The 26,330-nt window shown below is 36.6% G+C and overlaps 1 protein-coding gene across 1 annotated transcript in view; it reads left to right on the top strand.

The window, feature by feature from the left end:
- The window catches only part of USH2A (usherin), a 702,118-nt gene that overhangs the window by 504,457 nt on the left and 171,331 nt on the right, over positions 1–26,330 (top strand). Inside the window, exons 46-48 of the mRNA XM_035010130.1 lie at positions 2,044–2,156; positions 15,556–15,754; positions 17,960–18,128. Coding sequence (XP_034866021.1) covers positions 2,044–2,156; positions 15,556–15,754; positions 17,960–18,128 — 481 coding nt within the window. The remainder of the gene's footprint in view (positions 1–2,043; positions 2,157–15,555; positions 15,755–17,959; positions 18,129–26,330) is intronic.

The following is a 26,330-nucleotide window of genomic DNA, read 5'->3' on the forward strand; positions in this document are numbered from 1 at the left end:
GATGAGACAAAAGACCAAATTAGAATCTAATACTTAAATTGTGTTATTAGGAACTAAGATATTCTTACCCTTGTTAACTATATTTTTGTGAAGCTCTTCACAATCCAGGAATACTGCTTGAAATAGTTGTTGCATCACTGGAAATTTGAATATCAAATTCCAGTGATTTTCGTTTATGGTGTCAAAGATGATTTGGCCCCATTTAAAATATGCATCTAATTGATATGCCTAATACTTTAGAATTAAGGTTCTCTATGTTAACCCCCTCTGCAAAAAAGCTATTGATTATAAAGCAGACATAAATGCCGATGCAAATATCTACTTATTTTAATGAATTCCTTTTTTGAAATAATAATTTCAATTTTCAATTCAATTTTATTTTTAATGTGAATCTGTAAAACCTTTATATTTGTGTTTCATTCACATTATGCAATGTAGCTGTAGCAGCAGAAACCTGCCCCAAAGATGAACACCTGGAATATTACATTAGTAAGAATGAGAAAAATATTGACACATTTCTCCACAGTCAAAATAAAACCTTTTTGGAGAACCATTTGAATATAGCTAAGTAGTTTAGAACTTAAAGCTTTGCTTAATATTTAGGTAAGACAATAGTGTAAGTAACACCCAGATCAGATATCTCATATCTTACCAACTTGATCGTATGCCCTGATTTCTCTAACCCCCAATTTACAAACTGATGAAAATGGACTTGTGAGGCCTCAATAAAATTATTTGTGCCAATACCCATTATAATATTGGGCACACATTATTTATATAATAAATTCAGTTGAGTTGATTTTGAATTATCTCATTATGCACCATATAGTCAAATATTTCCCAATATGCATGAAGTTCTACTGTCATTAATTCAAATATATTTTAAGTTCCTTTGCCTTTAAATTATTTGGGGTTTCATGGGACATGCCTAGAATGGAGGACCTTGACAGTATCTACGAAATATCTACAAAACATTACCTCAAAAGACTCTATGGCGTAAATAAAGTACACAACTTAAACAGCATCATAAAAACTCAACTCCTATTTAGGTGTAAAGTGCCCCATGAATAAAATGACATAACTACTAAATACAGTAAGAATTGCATTTGTCTTTTCTCAGTTGCCAGTGGAAATTCAGAGAACTGCTTCATTCAGTTCTCTGTGCTAACATCTAAGCTCAACATTAGTGTTTAAGATTCATCTGTATCCAGCTTCTCTCCTCCATTTACGTATTAGATGCTGAAAGGAAATTAGCGTTGGAAAAAGTACAGTTTCTCTTTGGCTTACCCTTTCATTGGGAACAGAATGATGTCACTTTGTGGGTGTTCCACTAACAATCTTTTGTACATTCATTCATCTCTCCTCCCTCTTGCTGCATGTGTTCTTTTATGTTACTAATGCTTGATGAACTCTATTTCTGATCTTTAGTTACTCCACCCTCCTCTGTTCTTATTCAGATTAGGTGGCAGAATTAAAGGGGTAAATGATGATTTTCTGCTGTGATTAAGGTAAAAATACAATTGCAGCTGGAACAAATGAATATAAAATAGCTCAGCCACGTTGAAAGGCTTCTCTAGGCCTCATTTTTCTTCTATTCCACATTAGCATTTAGGCTATTCATTGTAAAGTGTCAAGACTTCCGGAAGATGTCATCATTACACTACCTGGTTATAGATCTAGAGAGCAGTATGCAGTGATAACCTATTCTGCTTGCAAACTGTCACCTAATCATCTTCCATTCCTCAACTGTACACCAAATAGATTACTATGTCTGTCTCTTTCTGAATGGTTGGAACCAGAGGCTAAACATCACCATTTTAATCACTAAATCAGTTGTCTTGAGCTCATTTCTATATTCTATGCTGAGTTCATTCCAGCGGAGTCAATTAACATAAAAAAATAATATTAATAGCACTCCAAGAAGCTGTGGAGAACTATAGCAGAGTCCTGTGGATGGGTGATGAGGATGGGTGGATTCGATCCATTGGCAGTCTATGTTTTGAAAATAATTGGATTTATTCTTTTGTAAACTAATGTTTGCAGGTTGAAGTCTGCACCAAATATGCCTGTGTGAAAAGTAATGGAACCCAAATCACCACTGTGGAAGATACCCCAAGTGATATACCAACACCCACAATTCATGGCATCACTTCAAGGTAAAATTTTTTGCCAGTTAATCTAAAGAGCTGATCATAAACAATGAGAGTTAAAATCAAAGATTTCATCCCAGCAATGACAATCTCATTTACAAAGTTGACATAAAAATCTGTGTAAATCAGGTGGCACTTGAGTGGCTCAGTCAGTTAGGCATCAGACTCTTGATTTCGGCTCAGGTCATGGTTTTAGGGTTGTGAGATTGAGCCCTGTGTTGGGCTCTGCACTGGGCGTGGAGCCTACTTAAGATTCTCTTTCTCTCCCTCTGCCTCTTCACCCCCACCCAAAAAAATCTGTAAATCAAAATTTTTGTATAATTAGGTATTGATCTTCACCGGACGCATCATCTAAGTTTTAATGTCCCTGATTTTCCAGATTTACTTCCCTTTATTTAGTAACCTGTGAACAAATGCTTAAATGCACAAAAGATTTTCTGTATTTAAGTGTGTCCTTAAGTGAATCCTTTGGTAATGCAAAGAATATAATTTTAATTAGATTAACTACCTTCTAAATTAATCTCTTTGAAAAAAATAGATTTACATATATCAGATTGCACTAAAGCTAGAAACATCTATAAAAAAAGAGGGGAGATAATCTTTAGATAACCGTTACCAACTTTATCAGATTCTTGGTAGGATCTCCATTTGTTGCTGAGAAATGGCCATAGTTTGAAAGTGAGTCTCTTTTCAATTCAAGTTACAATAATAGTAATAAAAAGATCTAACATCAAGTTTCCCAAACCAAAAGTGAGATGACAATTTTCTTCCCTCTACATCAGTCTGAGGCTAGAGAAAGAAATCTGAGTGCTCCCACATCATACTTTTTCCCCCACCAAATGTATCACCCTTCACCTTTACACATACACACACACACACATCCCACATACACACACTGACCAAAATAATCTTATAAGAGATTTCAACTCTGAAGGATTCCTTTGCAACATATTAACGTTTCTAGGTCTTTTTAAAAATCCATTTAAAAATATCTGTACTAGAACTAAAGATTAAAATAATTAGAAAAACCCAAGTAATTGAATGCTTAGCTGTTCAGGGCAAAAATTGTATCTTGTCTCCTTGAATACATCTTTTATCCAACACATGATAGATACTTATCTAATTTCAGATGTGCTAATTAATTGATAATCCTGTCAGCAGATTTTCCCCACTTATACACAGAATTGCCTACTCTGCAGAGGCAAAATAGTCAAATGAAAAAGGTACCAGCAGATATATTTGTGGCTGTAATTATATAAAGAGAAAAAGTAATACAAAAAAATGTATAAGGCATGATTTTAAATTTTCAAAGTTCCAGTCCACTGTAGAGACACTGCCCTAAAACAAAAGTTTATAGAATAATGTGAAACACACTACAATATATGTTTATAATATGCAGGAAAGACATAAAGAGAAAAACGCCAAACTCTACCCAGGATTATCAGTGAAGGCATCATGAAAGATGCAACATTTGAGTCCAGTCAAAGAACTCAAGGAAGAATTATAGTTAGGTGGGTGGATATTGTCAAATTTCTTGTCTGTTAGCATCCTCATGACTCAAGCCCAGGTGAATGGCATAAAGAATATGTCTTAAATTACATATTCAGATGTAGCTAAAAATCTGTAAGCTTTATTAGAAATTAAACAAATGCTCATATGTGTCTGTTCCTAGGATACTTTTTTCCTTTAAAAAGATTCCTACAGTTAATAGCAGAAGAAAAGTATTTTTTAGTTGTGGTTAAAATTTATCCTCAAATATACTAAGTTGATGGCAAAAACATTAAAAAGGGTGTTATACAACAAGAACAAGGAAAATGACGGAGCAGACAACAGAAGAGAGATTTCAACACAATTTTGGAAGCAATATTTGGCAAGGAGAAGCAAATGACTTAGTGCAGTGGAGAATATTTTACAACAAAGTGTTGTTTGGTAGAGGGAGATAATGACACAAAACAGACTAATTTGCCCTGCAGAGAACCTCAGTGTCTGAGCACTTATAAACTTTAAAAATAGTAAAGAAGAGGAAGATGGGTTAAGGTTCAAAGCTGGAATCATGGGATTAGTAAAAGTCTGAAAAAAAGTGGTTGGGAACTATAATTAGTCAGGATTCTCCAGAGAAACAGAACCCCAAACTGAAGACCCAGGAAAGCTGGTGCTGTAGTCTCTCAAAGGTTTGAGGGGCAGGGGAGCCAATGGTGTAAGTTCCAGTTCAAAGCTGAGAGCAGAAAACCTATGGCTTAGCTCAAGGAGTCAGGCAAAGAAAGGGAATTTCCCCTTCCTCAACCTTTCTGTTCTATTCAGACCCTCAACTGATTGGGTAGTGCCCACCTACATGGGGTAGGCAATCTGCTTAACCAAGTCCACCATTTCAAATGCTAATCTCCTCAGAAACAACCTCACAGATAAACCCAGAAATAATGTTTATCCAAATATCTGGGCACCTTGTGGCTCAGTCAAATTGATGCATAAAATTAACCATCAAAAAATTCAAGGTTCCTCACCACCATATTATGCAGGCAGATATCTACTTCTCTTGCTCCATCTGGCATATTCCACTCCCAGGAGACCAGAAGTGTATTCTCTGGGGAAACAAACAGAGATTCCTAGGAATTAAGACTACCTAGGTACAGTGGAAAGCTGGGATGCTTTAGCAAAGCTAAAACTCATGATCAAGTGGAAGACTACAATTGGACTGATGAAAGCCTTCTTTGCCTTCCCTGGCACTGTTCTCAAAAACAAATATTGTGAGAAGAATGTTGAAATCTCCAAATATAATTGTGGGCTTATCTATTTCTTTTTTAGAACTATCAGTTTTTAGCCCCATGTATTTTGATGCTTTATTATTAGGTGCGTACACGTTCAGAATTGCTCTGTCTTGGTAAATTGATTCTTTCATCATTGTTTAATATCCTTTTGCTTTCCTGATAATTTTCTCATTATCAAGCATAGTTTGTCTGATACTCATATAGCTACTTCAGCTTGCTTTTGATTTGTGTGATTCTGAGTAATTTTGGATTGTTTCCTGGACATTTTAAATATTAGTTTGTGATAATTTGAGTCCTGTTAAAAATTTGAAGGTTGAAGTTTTAGTTTGTTTCATTTAGCAGGTAATCATCTGGTTAGCTTCAGACTGCAAATTCTGTCTTGCCTTGTGTGCTCAGTGGTTCCAATTTTAGCTCATTTTTCAAAAGTTTTGCTATGCTGCTTCATGTCTGCTCCATGCATGCACCTTTCAGTGGCTAATCTGGTATTTGTTTGGGGGAGTATGTAATGGTTCAGGTCTCAAAGTCTTTGCTGTAATGCTCAGATTTCCTTTGCATGGGAAGCAACCAGGCACGTATAGTTTGAAGTTGAGTCAGGACTTGTGTTGGTTCATACACAGAATTAGAAGATCAGCTAGCTTTCTCTTCTCTGGGATTTCTCCCACATTTTTCAGATCCCTTGTACTTCCTCTGTGGGATTGGCTAGATAAGACATGGTTTCTCTTGGAATTTTAGCTTTCCAAGTTATCTTACATTTTATATAAATGAGGCTGTGTTGGGGGCAATAAGATGAGAGAAAATAGAAGGAAAAACAGGGATACCCTCCCACACACCATTTATGGACCACAGGGGCCCCTTTTCCTAGTTCCTCTGTTCAGAAAGAGATTTTTCTTGGGATTTTAGATTCTCATTTGACCAGGACTGCTATAGTACAGCTCCTTGACTAGAATCATCCTCAGAGCAGGGTCCAGAGGAAAAAAAAGAAAAAAACAAAACAGGGATTTCCCTCACACCTTCTGGGTTGTAAGGCCTTTTTGTACTCTGGCCAGAAAGATAGGGCTTTCTTGCCCAGTGCACAGTTCCACACTGGGGCTGCTCTTGAGTTAAAATGGGAAATGAAAGAGGGGAAACTATGACAAATTCATCCTTACATGCTTTTTTTTTTTTTTTTTCAAGTTTTGGCTCCCGTCCTGATCTGCCTCTATTGTTAACTTTTCAGAATCCTCGGTTGTTTGCTTCTTGTAATTCCTGCACACTCTTTAGTGGTGGTCAGTCAGAGAGAAATGTTTACTCCATATTGGCCAGCCACAGAAAGTCCCTCTCACCACATATATATTTTTTTAATTCTAATCCCTTTGGCAACCTTATTTCCTTTTTTAAAAAAGATTTTATTTATTTATTTTTAGGGGAGGGGGCAGGGGCAGAGGGAGAAGGAATCTCAAGCAGACTCCCCACTGAGCAGGAGCTCGGTGCAAGCAGGATCCTGAGATCATGACCTGAGCTGAAACAAGAGTCAGACGCTTAACTGACTGAGCCACCCAGGCGTCCCAGCTTTATTTCTTTTTTGTTGTTTTTCTCTTTCTTTCATTCTTCCTTCCTTCCTCACTTCCTTTTTTTTTTTTGTCAAAAATCTAGAAAAACCTTGACAGAAATCATTCACAACCAAATATTGGCAAGAAAAATCTTTCCTTTCTAAAAATGATTCATCATAGAAGAGCAACATTTTCCAAAGGCAAGACTCTAATGAGCAGCCATGGGCTGCCAAGCCCTTAATCAAAATTACACTAACACCAAAGCCGTTAGCCTCCTATGTGCATGTTATTGTTTGTGTAATTTTATTATACTTCTGGCAATGTATACTTGTTAGTTTTGTTTTTATTTTGGTTCAAAAAAGTCTTTTTTGTATTAGCGATGGGCAAAATCAAATGAGAAATTCTTCCAGAAAAATCTCAGTAGACTGAGTTAACTTCAATAGCACTTAAAATGATTTGGTTTCTAATAACACACATATTTGTTAGATTCTCTGTTTATTTTTGGTAGGGCCCAATAGTAAGTAACATTTAACTTTCATATATTTTAATAACATATACAGATAGTATATCAGGCTGTTTGGTTATATGCATGGAACGCATCAACTCATCTTTGTCTTTGGCCTTAACTTATGCCTTCTGACATTTATAGCACAAGCACTTATGCATGTTTTTCCTATTATATATAAACCAAAGACGCTATAGAACACAATGCTGTGGGGAGCCTGGGTGGCTCAGTTGGTTGGGCGACTGCCTTCGGCTCAGGTCACGATCCTGGAGTCCCGGAATCGAGTCCCACATCGGGCTCCCTGCTCAGCGGGGAGTCTGCTTCTCCCCCTGACCCTCCTCCCTCTCATGCTCTCTGTCTCTCATTCTCTCTCGCAAATAAATAAAATCTTAAAAAAAAAAAAATTTAAGAACACAATGCTGAAAGATCACATGAGCCCTTCTAGTTCTGTATGCTGCTCCTTCAGAAACAAACTCTGTTTCTACATCACATTTTCTGTACTTGTCATATTATCATCAGCTGCTTCTATATCCCAAAAGAATACTAACTAGTGATCGATAGCCCAGACATGTTTGGCCATGGCCTACACGTGCCCTGGGTAGTTCATTTATTTGCCTTGGTGGATTTGCTAGAGTGGAATTTAATCAATAGTTAATTCATTAATTCTGGTCCTTGAGAATGTAGGGTCTATGCTGGGTGAAGATAGCTGGCTGGCTTTGGCTTGGACTAAAATATGACAAACAAGAGAGCTGACAGCTTCACTGGGTGCTGGGCTGCCTGGAAAGTTTACTTGTTCTCTATATATAGATAAGCTAAAAAAAATAAAATAAAAGAACATAAACAAGAAAGAGATTTTATTAGTTACTGCTAGTATTCCAAAATGCATGATTTCCAGGGGTGAGAGTCAAAGGAGAGCAGAGAAAGAACACAGATCATGTCTTTCATTGTCTTTAATTGGAAACCATGGCAGTGTTTTCAGCTCCAGACCAGTTCAAGGCTGTATTATTGATGAGGAGTCTGTGGTATAATGTCTTTATAGCATTTGCAAATAATTGTTTGAAAATTTGCCTGAAGCTACTGAATGATATAAATGATATTTTTACATACCAACTTTTCAGAAGCCTTTATGATAGCAACGCAGGCTGTGTGTCTTTAAATGAAGGTTAAACCACTATCATCATTTATAAATCCCTTTATATTTTCAAATTACTTAGTTTGGGGTTGAAAATAGCAAAAGAGGTTATAGCTTATGGAAAAAGAATTTTCCTCTTTTTGCCTCATCAAATTTGAGGTGAAATTTTGAGGCCTCTATTTTTTTTTTAGAGTATGACTTTTTTTTGTATTATCAGAGAATCTCTTCTACCCTTAATTTTCCCTTTCTGAGTTTTTTCAGTGACTGAAGTAAAATTTTGTATTTTATATGTAAAAAAAGATTTTTTTTTCTTTTTTTTAATAGAGAGACTGTTGGGCTGTAGATGTAATATGTTAAATCAAGTCGTCTTCACCCGTATTTTAAACTCCCTCCCTCACCAATATGGACAACTGGAGACCTATTTTAATTTGGTTTGGAACTTTCTGTTAGAGTCTTTCTTTCTTTTCTTTTTTGGAAGTAGGCTCTATGCCTAACATGGGCTCAGACTCACAACCCTAACATCAAGAGTGGTATATTCTACCAACTGAGCCAGCCAGGTGCCCCGCTGTTAGTCTTTAAAGGATATGGGAAGACCTCTTGAAAGAGATCATTTGAAGTATATTTACTACTGTTGTACAGATACAATCAAGTCTTATAATTCAGCAATTATTATCTTAATGGCTAGTGAGTTCTGATAACAGACACACTGTTTGATTAAAAGACCTTATAGAATATCGAGCTTTTTCTTAAGACTGCCATCAGTACCCCCCATTTCCTCAGCAACCTCTCTTTCCCAAACTCCTTTAACTTCTGTAACTCTGGCAGCTTCTGCTCAGTCCCTGAGGTAGACTGTGTGGATTTCAGCAAAGTCCAGCTCTTCCTAATTCACTTTGGCCTTTACCTGCCACACTGTCCCCCATGCTCTGAATATTCATTCATTTCTTTCGTTGGGTCCATTCCAAATCCATTTATTCACTGTGGGTGTCCTGAACAGAAAGACTCTCCCTCCTAATCAGGTAGGTTAAATATCACAGTTTGGGTCATTCTGACGTCTTAAAGACCTCTGGCCCTGTTTTCTCCCTACACTCTAGTCTCATGTATGCAGTTGTCCACTGATTTTCTGTAATGCTCTCCGCCCACCACTTCCACCACCTCAAGCTTCAGCAGTTCATTCTCACCTAACTCATCATCTTTTCCAACAGCCATTGTCGCAAATGCACCACCACCTGTGTATTATCACAGACAGCGATCTTTGAATTTTTTAATCCCCTGAGTCGACTAAATACCAATTTTAGTATGTTTTGTTTTGAAGCATCATCTTACATGTGTTCCTCCTCTCCATTTCCACCACCACCACACTGGTTCATGTTTTTATCGTTTAAGTTTATGTAACCAGTTTATGTAGCTGTCTTAACTCAATGGGATACAAAGAGGTAAAGTCTTTGCTCTTTGCCCACTACTTGCCGCCTTAAACATAATCCTTTGGTTGTCCTCTCCTCAACTCTTGAAAGCCTCTCAGAAACATCTTATGGGTTTTGAATTATTTTTAGTTATGAGTCTCACCTTGGTAATTAAGATTCATGATCAAGTATTAAAAAGTCTTTTCTGTCTCCAGCAAAATATTAAGCTCATGTCTGGTTCAAAGATTCTACCATGTCACAGGCTCAGCTTGATCACACCTTGCCCATTCCCTTCTTCTTGCTCTTTCCTTCCTGTCCCCTTTAATCCAGTGTGTCTCCTCTCAATGTTATTATTTCGCTGCCATCACTGAGTGGCCACCAAAGCCCTCCACGTGTCAGGTGGTACTTTCCTGGACAATTGTGTTTCCCTTGCAAGGTCCCAGGAGGATCTCCACATAGCCAAGTTCCCTGACATGAGGGTTGCCCTCAAGAGCAGATCTGTTGTGGTGCCAACAGAGTAGGACATCCCAAGAACTCATCTTGCTGGAGTCTCCTCTTCCTAGAAGGCTGTCATCATGAGCAGTGTACCTTCAAGCTGGCTCAAGCCTAGCTGGATTGCAGGGCATCTCATGGCTCAGGAGAAGCTCACTGATCTGTGCCATGTGGTATTCTTCATTTTACCATTCCATTGCAGCTGCTATGGATAATACCTAGCCATCAGGATTCTTTAATCTCTCTCTGAAGGAAAGCACTTTTTCTTTGCTTATATAGACTGTCAAGCTCCATGTCAAGCTGTTTCCAACTCCCTACTATCCTCCGGGGACAGCAACAGAATAGATTTAGACATTTCTGCATCTCAGTAAGTTCCAACCATGAGAAACAAGTGCTTCCAATTTCTCTGCTTCCAGTTTCTCTAAGTGACATGTTTTGAATGCCTTCTTTAGCCTCGAGTATGTTTTTAGCGGAAGTTAAGGGGGGATTTGATGTCACTCTTCACTAAGTAAATAACTCCTTTTTTACTCCTTGCCTCAAAAACCTCCAGTGGCTTTCCAACACACTCAAAAACAGATCCAGTTATTTCTGTGTTGGACAAAATCCTACATCATCTGCAAACCCCCATCCCAGCCTCCTGACACCCATCTGATCTTATTTTCCAACATTCTATCTGTTGTGCAGTCCAGTCCAGTCCTGTTAGATTCACTGGCTCTTCAACAAGCCAAGCACATTGTTGCCTCTGTTTCCTCTGCTCAGAAGCTCCTCTGGGCTTCCCACATCCCTTCTTTCAAATTTCTGCATGGAAGAACTGGGCTTTCTCAGACCACCAACCTGACATATGATATACTTATGTGTTTCTTTACTGTCCCTCTTCTCCAAGAAAAATCTAAGTTTTATGCAGAAAGGGGCTTTATCTGTCTTGTTTGCTGATGAATATAGAGCAGTGCCTTGCATATAGGAGGCATTTAATAAATATTCACTAAATATTTAGTGAGAGTTTCTAAAACTCTCCTAGAATTCTGTTTATTTTTGGTTGTTTTAGGTGATGGGTCAATGTTAAAGAGCAGTTTTATCCTCAGAAATCAATAGAATCTTGATGTTCCCTTTAGAAATGAAATACCACTTTTAAATGAAGGAACTCAGTATCTGTCATCCTGTTTGGAGCTGTAGTTCAAATTCCTATACAAGAGGGAAACCCCATTCAACATTCTTTTGTACTTGAGTTACTAGTGTATCTCACTGACATTTCTGTCTACCCCAGGTCTCTTCTACTCTAACCTGTCAGGTTATTAATTCTAATGGGGCTTTATATTCTGGTAGTGACAACACTGCACAATCATACTATTTCACTATCAAACTCAGCATGATATCTGAGGGACTCCATAAACTTTTTTCTTTTGTTCAAATTTCCCTCCTTTATTGCTGTGTAGCTTATTCATTCATCAACTTGGTTACATTACTCTTTGATACACACGTAGGATGATTCCCACCCCTTACTTTTGCTTATGTTGATTTTCCTGCCATTTTTTTCCCATCCGCATTCCCAAATTCAAGTCCACAGCCATTTGTCCTATGAGACCCTCACTGTTTAGTCTAGAAGACAGTGATCTTTGCTTATGTGTTTTTATAATATCTGTAGCCCAAACACATTTAAACACTTGACTTTCCATTGCTGTATTACATTTACATGCTTCATGTATGCATGTTTTACATCAACTATTACCCAAGGGCACACATTTCATCTTTTGATTTTTCACCTATTACAAGTTATGCTAAACGTTCTAATAGATAATTAAATATTCAAAAACTCGATTTGAGAGATGAGAGTTAATATTGTCATCATACAACATTTATTTAATCCTATATTAAAAGTTACCTGATCGTTTGTAATAGCCATAATCTAGAAGAACTTAAGTGTTACATAAATAATTGACAGAAATAACCAAGTTGAATAGAGGGGAAAAAAAGGGTCTTTGTAAACATGATCAGGGTATCTAGATCCACAATCTAGATTGATATCTTAAGGTATAAGAAGATTTTTTTCCTTTTGGCTCAAACATGAACATTTTGACAAAATGTAATAAAATATTAGAATAAAATGTTAAAGAGTGCCAGTGGGAACCCTAATTCTTCATAAAAATTCTGTCTGACCTGTAACATGTTAATATTCACCTGTATAAGGGTAGGTGATAAAGAAATGATTTTTCCCCTACTCCTTTCTATCCTCAATGTTATTTTGTACTTCTCAAAGTAAGAATTGAAAGTGATGATTATTGTGGTGGTGGCCACAGTAGTATATAGTTGTAACAGAAGTAGAATAGTAAATCTACGAACAATGTGACATAATTAAAAAAAAAATAACTCCAACTAAAATGCCCGAACAATCAATGAATCCATGTATCAAAATATGTGTAGATATAGTGGTTTTCATCAGAAACTTTATTAAGGTAGCTTAAATTTTAGTCCCTAGTGTTCTGGGAGTTAAATAAACTCCAATCATGACTTTATGAACAAATCAACCCAAAAAATCCATTCAAGGACTTACAGTTGGTTTATTTTTCTGCATGAGCATACGACCTTGACTAATCTATACCAAAAAGCTTCAGCTTGTTTCCCCAATATTTAACGTTCATTCCTATGGTGTAAGAATGTTTCTTCTATTTTATTTATAAACATTAAAGGAATGAAACCATCAATCCAGTTAATAATGGTGCATATTTCTCAGAGATGTCTTTCATTCAAATCAGCAACCAAAAGATTTCTCAGTGTATTCTCTTTGGTTCTTTTTTTTTTTTTTTAAGATTTTATTTATTTATTTGAGAGAGAGAGAATGAGAGACAGAGAGCATGAGAGGGAGGAGAGTCAGAGGGAGAAGCAGACTCCCCGCTGAGCAGGGAACCCGATGCGGGACTCGATCCCGGAACTCCAAGATCATGACCTGAGCCAAAGGCAGTCGCTTAACCAACTGAGCCACCCAGGCACCCTATTCTCTTTGGTTCTAATGAGAGATGTATAGGTGTTAAACTCATTACTCTTCTTTGATCATTTACCTTCATGTACCTGTCTCAGATCCTCAAAAGCAAAACTGTTCATGTTATCACTAAAAATATAAGCAGTCTCACTTCACACCTATTCTCTGCTAGAAGAAGAAGTTACAATGGTGTGGTATTCTACATGGTGTTTTCTAGACTTTACTAATTCACCGGCTTTTGTAGAAAAGTCAGACCCTTGAATGTCACTTAAATGTAGTCTTTCCTGTAGTTGAATATGCAGTGATACAAAAGAGGTATCTGGAAAATGTGGAATTAATTTTGAGAGTCGGATAAAGACCTTAGAATAATAATGGTGACTATACAAGTCACCTATGAAACTGTTCTCTTGTAGGTGACATTAATTTCCTATCTACAGAGTCTTATTAGTGAATGTGTTATGTTTGTACCCCCAAGAAAATGAAATAATTTTCTTTTTTTTTTTTAGCAGTCTATTAAAATGTCAAGGTTTATCTTGACTGCTGCTTTTTAATGTAAATGTTTGGGCTTAATTGAATTCCTAATATATGATGTCACTGGAATTCTGATAGGGTCCAGTAGTTTTGCCTGTAAAGATGTATTTCTTCTTAAAATGAAAGATATAACAAAAATACCATTTAACACAGTGACAGAAAAGTGGCCACACAAGTTATTGTAAGATTTTTATTGTAAAAATACTTTAAAGTATAGGGACTAAGTTTCTGTGTGCTTGCTCTCCTCCAAAGTATCTACTGGAATGTATTCTATGTAAAAATGCCCTATAACTATTTCTAATTGGTTAATTGTTATAGTTGGAAGTTGTAGAATTATAAAAATAGAATTAATCTTGAATGTCAAAGTTCCACCCCTTTTTTGAAAATAATGAGAATAAAAATAATTATTATTTTACATTTACTTAGTGTTTTACGTTTAGTAGGCTTTCTATGCCATGCTAAATTACAAGAATATGTCATATCCAAATCTCTGGGGCTTTATTAAAATTTTTAACTATTCTGTTCATAGAGTTTATTTTAAAAATGCTAAAGATAGTACAGGTGTGTAATCTAGGCTGTATCATTTCTGGCAAGTAGTCCTAAGTGCAGAATTAAAGTTCTATAGCATTAACCCGAGAATAAAACATTTTACTCAGGGTTGATTCCTAGGGGACAGCTTGATGTTATGATTTCATTTATTTCAACAAATGAAATACTAATAGATCATTGAAAGTGCAATAAAGTTTTGGTCAGATATTATGCCCTTATTGTATACCAACCTCCCCCCAGAAAAGTATACTCATATTTAAAATGAAATTGTTGCTCAACTTTTAAGAATCAAGCATCCCTGAGAATATGATGATGTGAAGATACTTGTTATGGGAATTCCCAATCCTATATTTCTTACCACAAAACAAACCAACTATGATATTTAAAGAATTATTGGAGGGGCACCTGGGTGGCTCAGTAGGTTAAGGATCTGCCTTCAGCTCAGGTTATGATCTCAGGGTCCTGGGATCCAGCCCCATTTAGGGCTCCCTGCTCAGCGGGGAGTCTGCTTCTCCCTTTCACTCTGCCCCTCCCACCCCTGCTCATGTGCTCTTTCTCTCTGTCTCAAATAAATAATCTTTTAAAAAAAAGAATTATTAGAGGAACAAATCTGTTTGTGTCAGTCAAAAATCAAGATACGTCAAAGTAAAGTGTATTTGGAGGGATTTTATATCAGGTTTATCACTTGATATAATTTATAAATAATAGATTTATCATTTTTTTTTACCAATTGGTAAGTTTTTCCGCTGATAACAAGATTTTGTCAATTTGGGCATTTATTTTGGCTACAAGTAACAAGACACCCAACAACAGAGGCTTAAGTTCCAGAGATCGTAAATTGTTGCTTGCATTGGTTCAGCTGCACCAAATAACATGGTGGCCTCTCTTGGTGATTGTGATCCTTCTCAAGTGGCTGCAAGATGATTGCTATAGTTGCAGGCATCATGTTTAACAGAAAAAGAAAAGGGGCAGGTGATGGCTGTGCCAGGAAAGCTGAAATTGCCTAGGAACCTTCAGGGGCTCCCACTGTGGTTTTCTAGCGCGTATCTATGAGCAGCTATGTGTGAGCTAGGAAAGGAAGGCAAAAGAGAAGGTGATTTTAAGTAGAGATGAGGTCTGCCACATGTTCTAATTTCCACCTTATTTACCACCTTATCATATTACTTGTGTCTTACTTTTCCTAATCCAACCAAATTCTTCTGTTGGTTTTCCTGATTAGACAGAACAACGGTACTTTCTTCTTGTCTCTATAATTTAAAGTGGGAGATCACTGGACTCCTGTCATGTGTTATCCTCCCAAAAGCTACATGGTTTTCATTGATTCTCTAAACATATTTTATGGTCGTGGCATCTATGAGCATACATATATTAATATATATATTCTTTTGCTTCAGCTTCTTAATTAAGAAGTTGTTGACAAAATGGACCTTTTGACGAATCTGGGAGATTAACTGAAAGTACGTGAGGCTGAGAGCACTGATGTTAAATATTGTCTTTTCAGAGGTATTGATTATTCTATCCATTGCAGATCCCTTCAAGTTGATTGGCTGTCTCCAGGGAAGTCAAATGGCATTATCCTCGGATATGATGTCTTACGTAAAACATGGCATTCATGCCCTAAAACTCAGAAGTTGAGGAAGGACCACAGTGGTGAGCTCTGCAAGGCAGTGAAGTGTCAAAAACCTAAAACTATCTGTGGAGAGAGGTGCTATTCTCCAGAAGCTCAGGTATATCTTCTCATATGAGTCAGTGAAATATATTTTTCTCGCTAAACACTCCAGGTGAAATCACTTGCTTCTTAAACCATGGTTTGTCATGATCAATTTTTCCACTAGTCTATCAGGGAAGACCCCGTGGAAAAGAAAGGATGCTTATAAAAATCCTCTCATCCTCACGAGCATCTTAGCCTTCTCATTTTTCATCATCTTCATAGGAAATATTAGTTTATTGAAATGGTAAGGAACTCCCAAATTTGTATTTGATTGAATGACTTGAATTTTCCTTACAACATATCCATTCAGCTACAAGTGCCTGTTTGTTTACATGACACTGATGAGTAACTGTGAGCAGTACCTTCCATGGTTTGTCAGAAATATTTTAAAATTATGGCCATTTGCAGATTAATGTTCATATTAGTTGCAGTTTAGGAATCAGATCAATAGCACAGCCAGACAGAGGAGTTTGTAAATGGCTTTTATTGACAAATGATGCAGAAAATCCTTACTTTGAAGGTAGGATTTCATCTAATGAAATAATGTTCCTATTTGTCAACAAGAACATCACACATTTAATGACTAAAGCTGTTACTAAATTCAAAAGATTCACTGCAAAAAGACACAGTAATTAAGAAAGTGAGTTGTTGAAGCAATAGGGATCAAAATACAAATTATTATAGCCGACACTGACCAAGCAGTGGCTATCATCTAAGAAATGTTATAAAACTAGCAGTTACTAACTATACATTTTTGACACTTAGGCTCCAGAATTGCCATTATGCCTAACTTTTACATTATTTTAGGCCATTAAATGTACACAATGAATCATGGAACACTACATCAAAAAACTAATGATGTAATGTGTGGTGATAACAATAAAAAAATTTAAAAAATTAAAAAATAAATGTACACTATCTGATGAACATACCTCCATAAAATAAAATTAAATTAAAGATTTTTGAAGGAAAAAATGCTGGAATAAATTTGCCCATTAAAAATGTTCCTTAGGCGGGGTGCCTGGGTGGCTCAGTCCTTAAGCATCTGCCTTCGGCTCAGGTCATGATCACATGGTCCTGGGATCGAGCCCCACATGGGGCTCCCTGCTCCGCAGGAAGCCCGCTTCTCCCTTTCCCACTCCTCCTGCTTGTGTTCCCTCTCCCGCTGTGTCTCTCTCTGTCAAATAAATAAATAAAAAAAAATGTTCTCTAGGAGAAAGAAAGAAATCTTTTATGTATTAAGCAAAGGCTTATTTTTATTTTAAGGATTAAGGACATACACAGGTATTGACAGTTAAAGAGAATAAAGGAAGTCAATTAAAAATCTCTAAAGAAAGCAATTGTTTGTAAATTTCTGTTTAGGTCCTTCTAGCTGGACTAAAATCAAATTAACAGGTGACAGATTAACAGGAGAAAATCAAATTTAATACTGTGCCTACAAGGAATCCACACAAATATGACTTATGCCAAGTGTAGGTTCTGAGGCTACTTTTCAGCAACTATTTAGCATTTGATTTGTTATATATACAGAGTGTCAGTCTCTCAGACCTCAAGTGCATGCAAATAATTATTTGATTGTTCAAGCACATAATTTCTTCTACAGCTCCTGGAAAAAATACATTGTTAAAAGGGCTTTTCAAAATTAATTTCCATGTAAATTTCTTTTTTTTAATATGGTGGCCTATGACATATACATATATATATATCACACACACACATATATATGTAAATGTTAGACTTTGTTGAGATTGCCTTGTCTGAAGATTGGGTTCGTAAATAAGTGATCATATAAATTATAAGGAAAAGGCTATTTATTAAAAAAAAAAGTTCAATGAGAGATAGTTTTCCATAAATGTATTTTCAAATTAAACAATCATTAAAATAAAAACGTATATATGAAGGCAATTGTTCATTTACAATTCTAAGTCTTCTTTATATTGGGAGCACTGACATTCAAAGGAGAATTCATATTTATAGAGTGTGATAACAGAGCACAAAGCATGATTGAAGTCTGAAAAAGCTACATTGTATCAAATAGCGTATATAGAATTTAAATGATGCTGGGAAAATGCATTTTTCAAACTTTTGAATTTTTATCCATAATAGACTACATTTGGTCTCAGGTTAAGGCCTATTAGAATATAATTGTATCACATGAGATATGACGGTACATTACTTTTAATTAAACTGGTATTTCTTTAACCCCAATTCCCACCTTCAGGTTTGTTGTAATGGAGTTCTCTATGACCCCCAGCCTGGGCACCACTGCTGTGAAGAGAAGTATATCCCATTCGTTTTGAATTCAACTGTGGTTTGTTGTGGTGGCCGGATACAAGAGGCTCAACCAAATCATCACTGCTGCTCTGGGTATTACACTAGAATTCTACCAGGTGAGGATCATTTCCAGGTGTGCTCAGTGTTGGGGAGCAAGAATTCCTGTCCTCTTTAAGGTCCTTCTAGCTGGACTAAAATCAAATTGACAGGTGACAGATTAACAGGAGAAAATCAAATTTAATACTGTGCCTACAAGGAATCCACACAAATATGGAAATTCCAAAGGCAGTCAGACAAATGAAGTCTACATGTCATTCTGAACTAAGGGGAAGCGGGGAGGGACCTGGGACATCAGAGGAAAGGAATGTACTTCATAGAGCGATAAGGAGAAAAGCAGGTATTTGGTAATTAAATGTTTGTCCTGCCATACAGATGGGTCACTCAGATGAAATTTATCTCTGCTAATGACCCTTAATCTGGGGAAGACCCCCAATTTGGATTCTTCTATGTAGTTAACGGAAGAGTAAAAGTTTCTCTTCAGTCTGCACGGTCTCAATTGCCTTTAGCTCAAAATAATCTTCTTGCCATTGTGGTCCATCTTGGGCAGCTGCCCTTGGCCCTTACATCAGTAATCTGGGAACCTGAAAAAGCCAACACATGATATGCCTGTCAACTATTTTAAGCACCTCCTCAGCAAAAATTTAATGACTAACACATAACCAATGGCCTGCTTTAAATATCATTTCTTCTTTTAGCTTTGTTGAAATCTAAGCAAGACTAGGTAGGTACTAAAAGAGAGGGAATACAAGGGACTTACAGTATCTACCACATAAGGAAATATTTCAAGACCTGGGAACTCCCTTTATTTTGTGACTTTATTTCATTCACATGGCTAAATATTTTCACCATAAATTCTGTGAATTTCTAAGTGTTCCACTCCATGAAGCCATTCTTCATTTCCTCCATTTCTATTCTGAACTATGCATGCATTGTCCCTGGATGGATTATAAACATAAATTCCATTTATCAGAGACTAGTCCATGTCAGGCTAGGTAGGGCAGAAAGAGGGTTGCCGTAAAGAATAGCAAACAGGGATTTTTCCCTCCTTAACCTTTTTTTTTTCTTGTATTAGCTGACTGAATAAGCACTGTCCAAATTTCAACTACACAAAACAATATAATTGAGAATAAAGATAATAACAGTTGGTATTTATAAAACACAAAGTCTCTGGCACACTCTGTATTTAAAGGTTTCGCATATGATACCTTGGGTACTTTTCACAACTATAGGAGACTGGTATTTTATCTAAAGTTTATAAATAAGGAAACAGATTCAGAAAGGATCAGTAACAAAGCCAGATTCAGATAGGTGGGAGTGGAAGAGCTGAAGGGCACATCTCAGTGTTTCTTTCCAAAATCCATGCTCAACACTACTTACTCTTTTTTTTTTAATCTGTTATTTATTATTTTTTCCAAGTTTTTATTTAAATTCCAGTTAGTTAACATGCAATGTAATATTAGTTTCAGGTGTAGAATATAGTGATTCATCACTTACATATAATACCTGGTGCTCATCACAAGCGCCCTCCTAATACCCATCACCCATTTAACCCATTCCCCCCACCCACCTCCCCTCCAGCAACCCTCAGTCTGTTCTTTATAGTTAAGAATCTGTGTACCCTGATGTTTATAGCAGCATTATCAACAATAGTCATATTATGGGAAGAGCCCAAATGTCCATTGACTGATGAATAGATAAGGATGTATAGAATATTACTTAGCCATCAAAAAGAATGAAATCTTGCAACACCATGGATAGAGCTAAAGGGTATTATGCTAAGCAAAATAAGTCAGTCAGAGAGAGACAAATACCATAAATTTATGCCAGACATCCAGTTAATTCAGGTTATTGTTCAGTGTACCTTGTGTTTGGCATAAATACATTTATCCAAGGTATGTGAATGGAGAAATACCATATGATTTCACTCATATGTGGAATCTAAGAAACAAAACAATAGGGGAAAAAAAAGAGAAAGGCAAATATTTACTCTTATATAACCAAAATATGTTAATATGTGTTAACATAGTTTTTCAGTGACTATTTCAGACTTCTAAACATCTTCATTACCACCACTGGCAGTTACTGGTAAATATCCTGGAAAAGCCATTGACATACAGATACTTTTATAATTTAGTAACTCTTAATCAGCTAGATTTCCCAAGTAAGAAAACACAAGGAAATAAGGATTTTGTAGAAAAGAGTTAACTTCTTTATCTGGAAATCATCATGTTAGGAACTAATCAAATTCTGCCAAATGCTTTACTCTCTCAAAATAGTTTATACTTTGGGAGTTTTCTACTACATTTCCTATCTTCTTTCCCCTGCAAAAAGTTGCCCTGAAAAATATAATTAAATAGATGAGATGGGCATGTTCTGTTGTTCTCTTCTTTCTTGTTGTCCAGACCAATGGACCATACCAGGCTTTTCTCTAATTCTAACACAGAACTAAATAATAGTGGCTTTATTCCAAAGTCACATTAAAATTTCTGATGTTATGATTTGCAGTGAACTGTTTAAACTCTGAGAAAATATTCTCTGTCCCTTAACATTGATGAAAAATAATTGGTTGTGTCCATCATGACTATTAACTCTTAGATTTGTCTTTCACCTTTCTCAATCCTAACACAAAGTGTCAGATTTCAAACTAAGAAAACAATCTACTTAAAAAAAAAAGAAAATTCCAAGGTGCCTGGGTGGCTCAGTGAGTTGAGTGTCTGACTCTTGGTTTTGGCTCAGGTCACAATCTCAGGGTTGTGGGATCAGGCCCTGTGTTGGGCTCCATGCTCAGCACCAGAGTCTGCTTAAGACTCCCTCCCTCTTCCTCAGCCCCTCCCTGCCCTTGTGCTCTCTCCCCCTCTCTTTCTTAAAAAAAAAATGAAGAAGAAAAAAATCCAAATAAAATTTAACTCTTTTTTCCTAAAAATAAAATAAGCCATGGAAGTCCAAAAGTCATTTATTGACATTATACAAAACTTTTTAATAAGTAATTTTTGAAACAAGAATTTTCAAACCTTCATGATCTGCATATGACACATGCTCACTCAAACCTCAAACATTTTAATAACTTCCAAACTGTTGAGCATGGTCCATATTTGGATTCTTTTTAAGTAGTTCATTTTTCACAGTATTAGAATGCCTACCATGGTGTCAAGGAAAAAAAATGCAATCTCATGGGATAATCAAAGAGAGTGTTTGCTGCGATTAATCTCAATGTACCTAAATGAAGAGATTATATTGTGACCTCTATCTTCAGCCAATGGTCTTTGTTAACTACTTTAACACTGTTTACATCAAGGAAGAAAGCATAGTGACCCCAAACCCGTCTTGTATCTAAATGCAATTAAAATTCAATCAGTACTCTGTCAGTTCAAGGCTAAGATGGGTATAGGCATTTTGATATTTATAGATAAATCTGAAGTATTGGTTAATAATATTTACTTCATATTTTTCTCACAACTTTCCTTTATAGCACCCTACAACAAAGACTGGCAGAGGAAAGAATGCTTATTCCACTCCCCTTTCTTTATAAATATGCTAATGACCTCAAGCTAAATGTTAATGTGGGTCATTCTTTGATAAGAATAACAATTAACTGTGAAGACTGCATGGTAGCTTTTAGAGAGAAAACATTTTCAAGCCTGTCGTGAAATAGATTCATTTTGAGAGGTTAATGAGAAGGTGACTGATCCTTGTATCTTATGTCTAATAGACCTTTTTTGAGGGAAAAAACTCAGTTTTGTTTCTCATTGATATAATCCAAATCTCTTTTTATAAAGCCTTTTCTTCTGTTAGTGACTGAATAAGAAAATATCTAAACCAATTAATATTTGTTATCCTCAAAACTGGCTTTTAAAAAAAAATGTTGGTTTTCCACAATATATATATACATAGATGTGGACACTATGTTTCTTCTAAACCACTCTTGTCCTAAATGATATTTAATTAACTGGTGCTGCCCCTCTACCATGTGGTATGTTATGTTAAAGAAAGTTTGGGAAGAAGATACACTGCTCTCTGGCTGTTGAGATTTAAAAAATATGGCAACCACATTTGAGACCAAGTTTGAAAATCCTTTTACCCAAAGGAATGTAACAAGTACAATAACTTTAATGGCTCATCCCTCCTTCATTGGCTTCTAGTAGAATCATGATGAAAAATTTAGGATTTTCTTCTGCTTATACATACCATGCTATAAGATCCTTTCACTCTCTCTCGATCTCTCTCTCTGACAAATAAATAAGTAAAATCTTAAAAAAAAAAAAAAAAAAAAGGAAAAGAAAAAAGAAAAGTGCTCCTGGGTGTCTCCCTCATTTAAGTGTCTACCTTCAGCTCAGGTCATGATCCAAGGGGCCTGGGATGGAGTCCCACATCAGGCTCCCTGCTCAGCGGAGAGCCTGCTTCTCCCACTTCCTCTGCTGCTCCTCCTGCTTGTGCTCTCTCTCTCTCTGTCAAATAAATAAATAAAATCTTTAAAAAAAAAAAAAGAAAGAAAGAAGCCAGTCTCAAAAAGTTACATCCTGGGAGATTCCATTTATATGACATATGGGAAAGGACAAGCTGTAGGGATGGGGAACAAATCAGTGGTTGCCAAGGGTGATGGGTGGGAGGAGAGCGTTACTGTGAAAGAATAGTATGGAATTTTGGGGGGTGGTGAAACTCATTTGTATCCAAATTGTATTTTTACATTAAAATTCATAGAATTATGCACCCCCAAAAAAGGTCAATTTTAAATGAATATTTTTTAAATAAAAAAAATTTAAACTCATATACCTTAGAATTCTATTTCTATTCTATAAATAGGAAAAGTAAGACTTAGGAACAAGATGAAGTCACTCCCTTAGTGGAGACTGAAATTTGCACGATTAAAAATTAGATTGAGCCATTAGAGATACTATGTTATATAATAATGTGATGACTTCATACATGTAACTTAATATGCTTTTCTGGTATATTGGTAGAGCAGAAAGAAAGAAAATTTATCACCATTAAAATTACACTGAAAATTCCTATTAAAAAAAAAGCTAGCAAAAGTGTCCCAGTTAGCTGCAAGTTTGGTTCAACATCCGCAAATCAATCAAGGTGATACAATACATTAATAAAAGAAAGAACAAGAACCATATGATCCTCTCAATAGAAGCAGAAAAAGCATTTGAGAAAGTACAGCATCCTTTCTTGATCAAAACTCTTCAGAGTATAGGGATAGAGGGTACATACCTCAATATCATAAAAGCCATCTATGAAAAACCTACAGTGAATATCATTCTCAATGGGGAAGAACTGAGAGCTTTCCCCCTAAGTCAGGAACACGGCAGGGATGTCCACTATCACCACTGCTACTCAACATTGTATTAGAAGTCCTAGCCACAGCCATCAGACAACAAAAAGAAATCAAAGGCATCCAAGTCGGCAAAGAAGAAGTCAAACTCTCACTCTTTGCAGATGATGTGATACTTTATGTGGAAAACCCAAAAGATCCCACCCCAAAACTGCTAGAACTCATACAGGAATTCAGTAAATTCAGTAAAATTCATAAAATCAATGCACAGAAATCAGTGGCATTCCTATACACCAACAACAAGACAGAAGAAAGAGAAATTAAGGAGTCGATCCCATTTACAATTGCACCCAAAACCATAAGATACCTAGGAATAAGTCTAACCAAATTGGCAAAGGATCTGTACTCAGAAAACTATAAAATACTCATGAAAGAAACTGAGGAAGACACAAAGAAATGGAAAAACGTTCCATGCTCATGGATTGGAAGAAAAAATATTGTGAAGATGTCAATGCTACCCAGAGCAATCTACACATTCAGTGCAATCCCCATCAAAATACCATCCACTTTTTTCAAAGAAATGTAACAAATAATCCTAAAATTTGTATGGAACCAGAAAAGACCCCGCATAGCCAGAGGAATGTTGAAAAAGAAAAGCAAAGCTGGCAGCATCACAATTCCGGACTTTCAGCTCTATTACAAAGCTGTCATCATCAAGACAGTATGGTACTGGCACAAAAACAGACACATAGCTCAATGGAACAGAAAAGAGAGCCCAGAAATGGACCCTCAACTCTATGGTCAACTAATCTTTGACAAAGCAGGAAAGAATGTCCAATGGCAAAAAGACAGTCTCTTCAACAAATGGTGTTGGGAAAATTGGACAGCCACATGCAGAAGAATGAAACTGGACCATTTCCTTACACCACACACAAAAATAGACTCCAAATGGTTGAAAGACCTCAATGTGAGACAGGAGTCCATCAACATCCTAAAGGAGAACACAGGCAGCAACCTCTTCAACCTCAGCCGCAGCAACTTCTTCCTAGAAACATCACCAAAGGCAAGGGAAGCAAGGGCAATAATGAACTATTGAGACCTCATCAAGATAAAAAGCTTTTGCATGGCAAAAGAAACAGTCAACAAAACCAAAAGACAACCGACAGAATGGGAGAAGATATTTGCAAATGACATATCAGATAAAGAGCTAGTATCCAAAATCTATAAAGAACTTATTAAACTCAACTCCCAAAGAATAAATGATCCAATCAAGAAATGGGCAAAAGACATGAACAGACATTTTTCCAAAGAAGACATCCAAATGGCCGACACATGAAAAAGTGCTAAACATCACTTGGCATCAGGGAAATCCAAATCAAAACCTCAGTGAGATATCAACTCACACCAGTCAGAATGTCTACAATTAACAAGTCAGGAAATGACAGATGTTGGTGGGGTTGCGGAGAAAGAGGAACCCTCCTACACTGTTGGTGGGAATGCAAGCAGGTGCAGCCACTCTGGAAAACAGTATGGAGGTTCCTCAAAAAGTTGAAAATAGAGCTACCATATGATCCAGCAATTGCACTACTGGGTATTTACCCCAAAGATACAAATGTAGGGGTCCAAAGGGGTACGTGTACCCCGATGTTTATAGCAGCAATGTCCACAATAGCCAAACTGTGGAAAGAGCCAAGATGTCCACCAACAGATGAATGGATAAAGAAGAGGTGGTATATATATGCAATGGAATATCATGCAGCCATCAAAAGGAATGAAATCTTGCCATTTGCAATGACGTGGATGGAACTGGAGGGTATTATGCTGAGTGAAATAAGTCAATCAGAGAAAGACATATATCATATGACCTCACTGATATGAGGAATTCTTAATCTCAGGAAACAAACTGAGGGTTGCTGGAGTGGTGGGGAGTGGGAGAGATGGGGCGGCTGGGTGATAGACATTGGGGAGGATATGTGCTATGGTGAGTACTGTGAATTGTGCAAGACTGTTGAATCACAGATCTGTACCTCTGAAACAAATAATACATTATATGTTAAAAAAAAAAAAAAAGATTGCATGAAGGGAAAAATGCAGGGGGGAAATCGGAGGGGGAGACGAACCATGAGAGACTATGGACTCTGAGAAACAAACTGAGGGTTCTAGAGGGGAGGGGAGTGGGGGATGGGTTAGCCTGGTGATGGGTATTAAAGAGGGCACGTTCTGCATCGAGCACTGGGTGTTATATGCAAACAATGAATCATGGAACACTACATCAAAAACTAATGATGTAATGTATGGTGATTAACATAACATAATAATAATAGAAAAAAAGTGTCCCAGTTAGAGACTATACTCCTTATTTCAGGTAGTAATGTATATGATCATATTCTAATAAAAAACCAAAATTCTGTGTAGGGTTTTGCTGGTTTGCTGGTTTGATGCTGAGTAACTAGTAGATAAAAATGATGGCTTCACATCTCATTTCTTTCACTTATTAGTTGTTTGACCTTCATTAAGTTACTTAAACTAAGTAATATTAGTGGGAAACTAATGTGTCTGATTTCACTGAGCTCTGGAATTAGAACCCCCAAAGCTTTCATGTGCCAGTAGAAGCAAAGGTTTATAGTAATTGGGGAGCATAAGAATACACGAAGTTGAGACATCCTGTAGGTGACAGAAGATAGTCTCTTATGAATTATTCTAGAGCAAAGACTCAGGTGTGTCCACTTTCATCAGATTCTATTAAAGGGCAGCCAGTTCATAAAAACTAGGAATCAAATGTCTAATGGACATTGAGATCCTATGAGCTCAGGGATCCTCATTGATTCTTGTTGATTCTAAAAGACCAAGCAATCCTTTATCTAATCCGCCTTTCAACAATTGACTGGGGAAGTCACAAATAGCTTCCAACCATTAAAGAGAAATAGACTTTCTATTTTGCATGACATCACAGTTTCAAATCTAGACCCTACAAATTGTGTTT

The sequence above is a fragment of the Mirounga leonina genome, unplaced genomic scaffold (assembly GCF_011800145.1).
Source record: "Mirounga leonina isolate KUSES-001 unplaced genomic scaffold, KU_Mleo_1.0 Mir_154, whole genome shotgun sequence".
NCBI lineage: Eukaryota > Metazoa > Chordata > Mammalia > Carnivora > Phocidae > Mirounga > Mirounga leonina.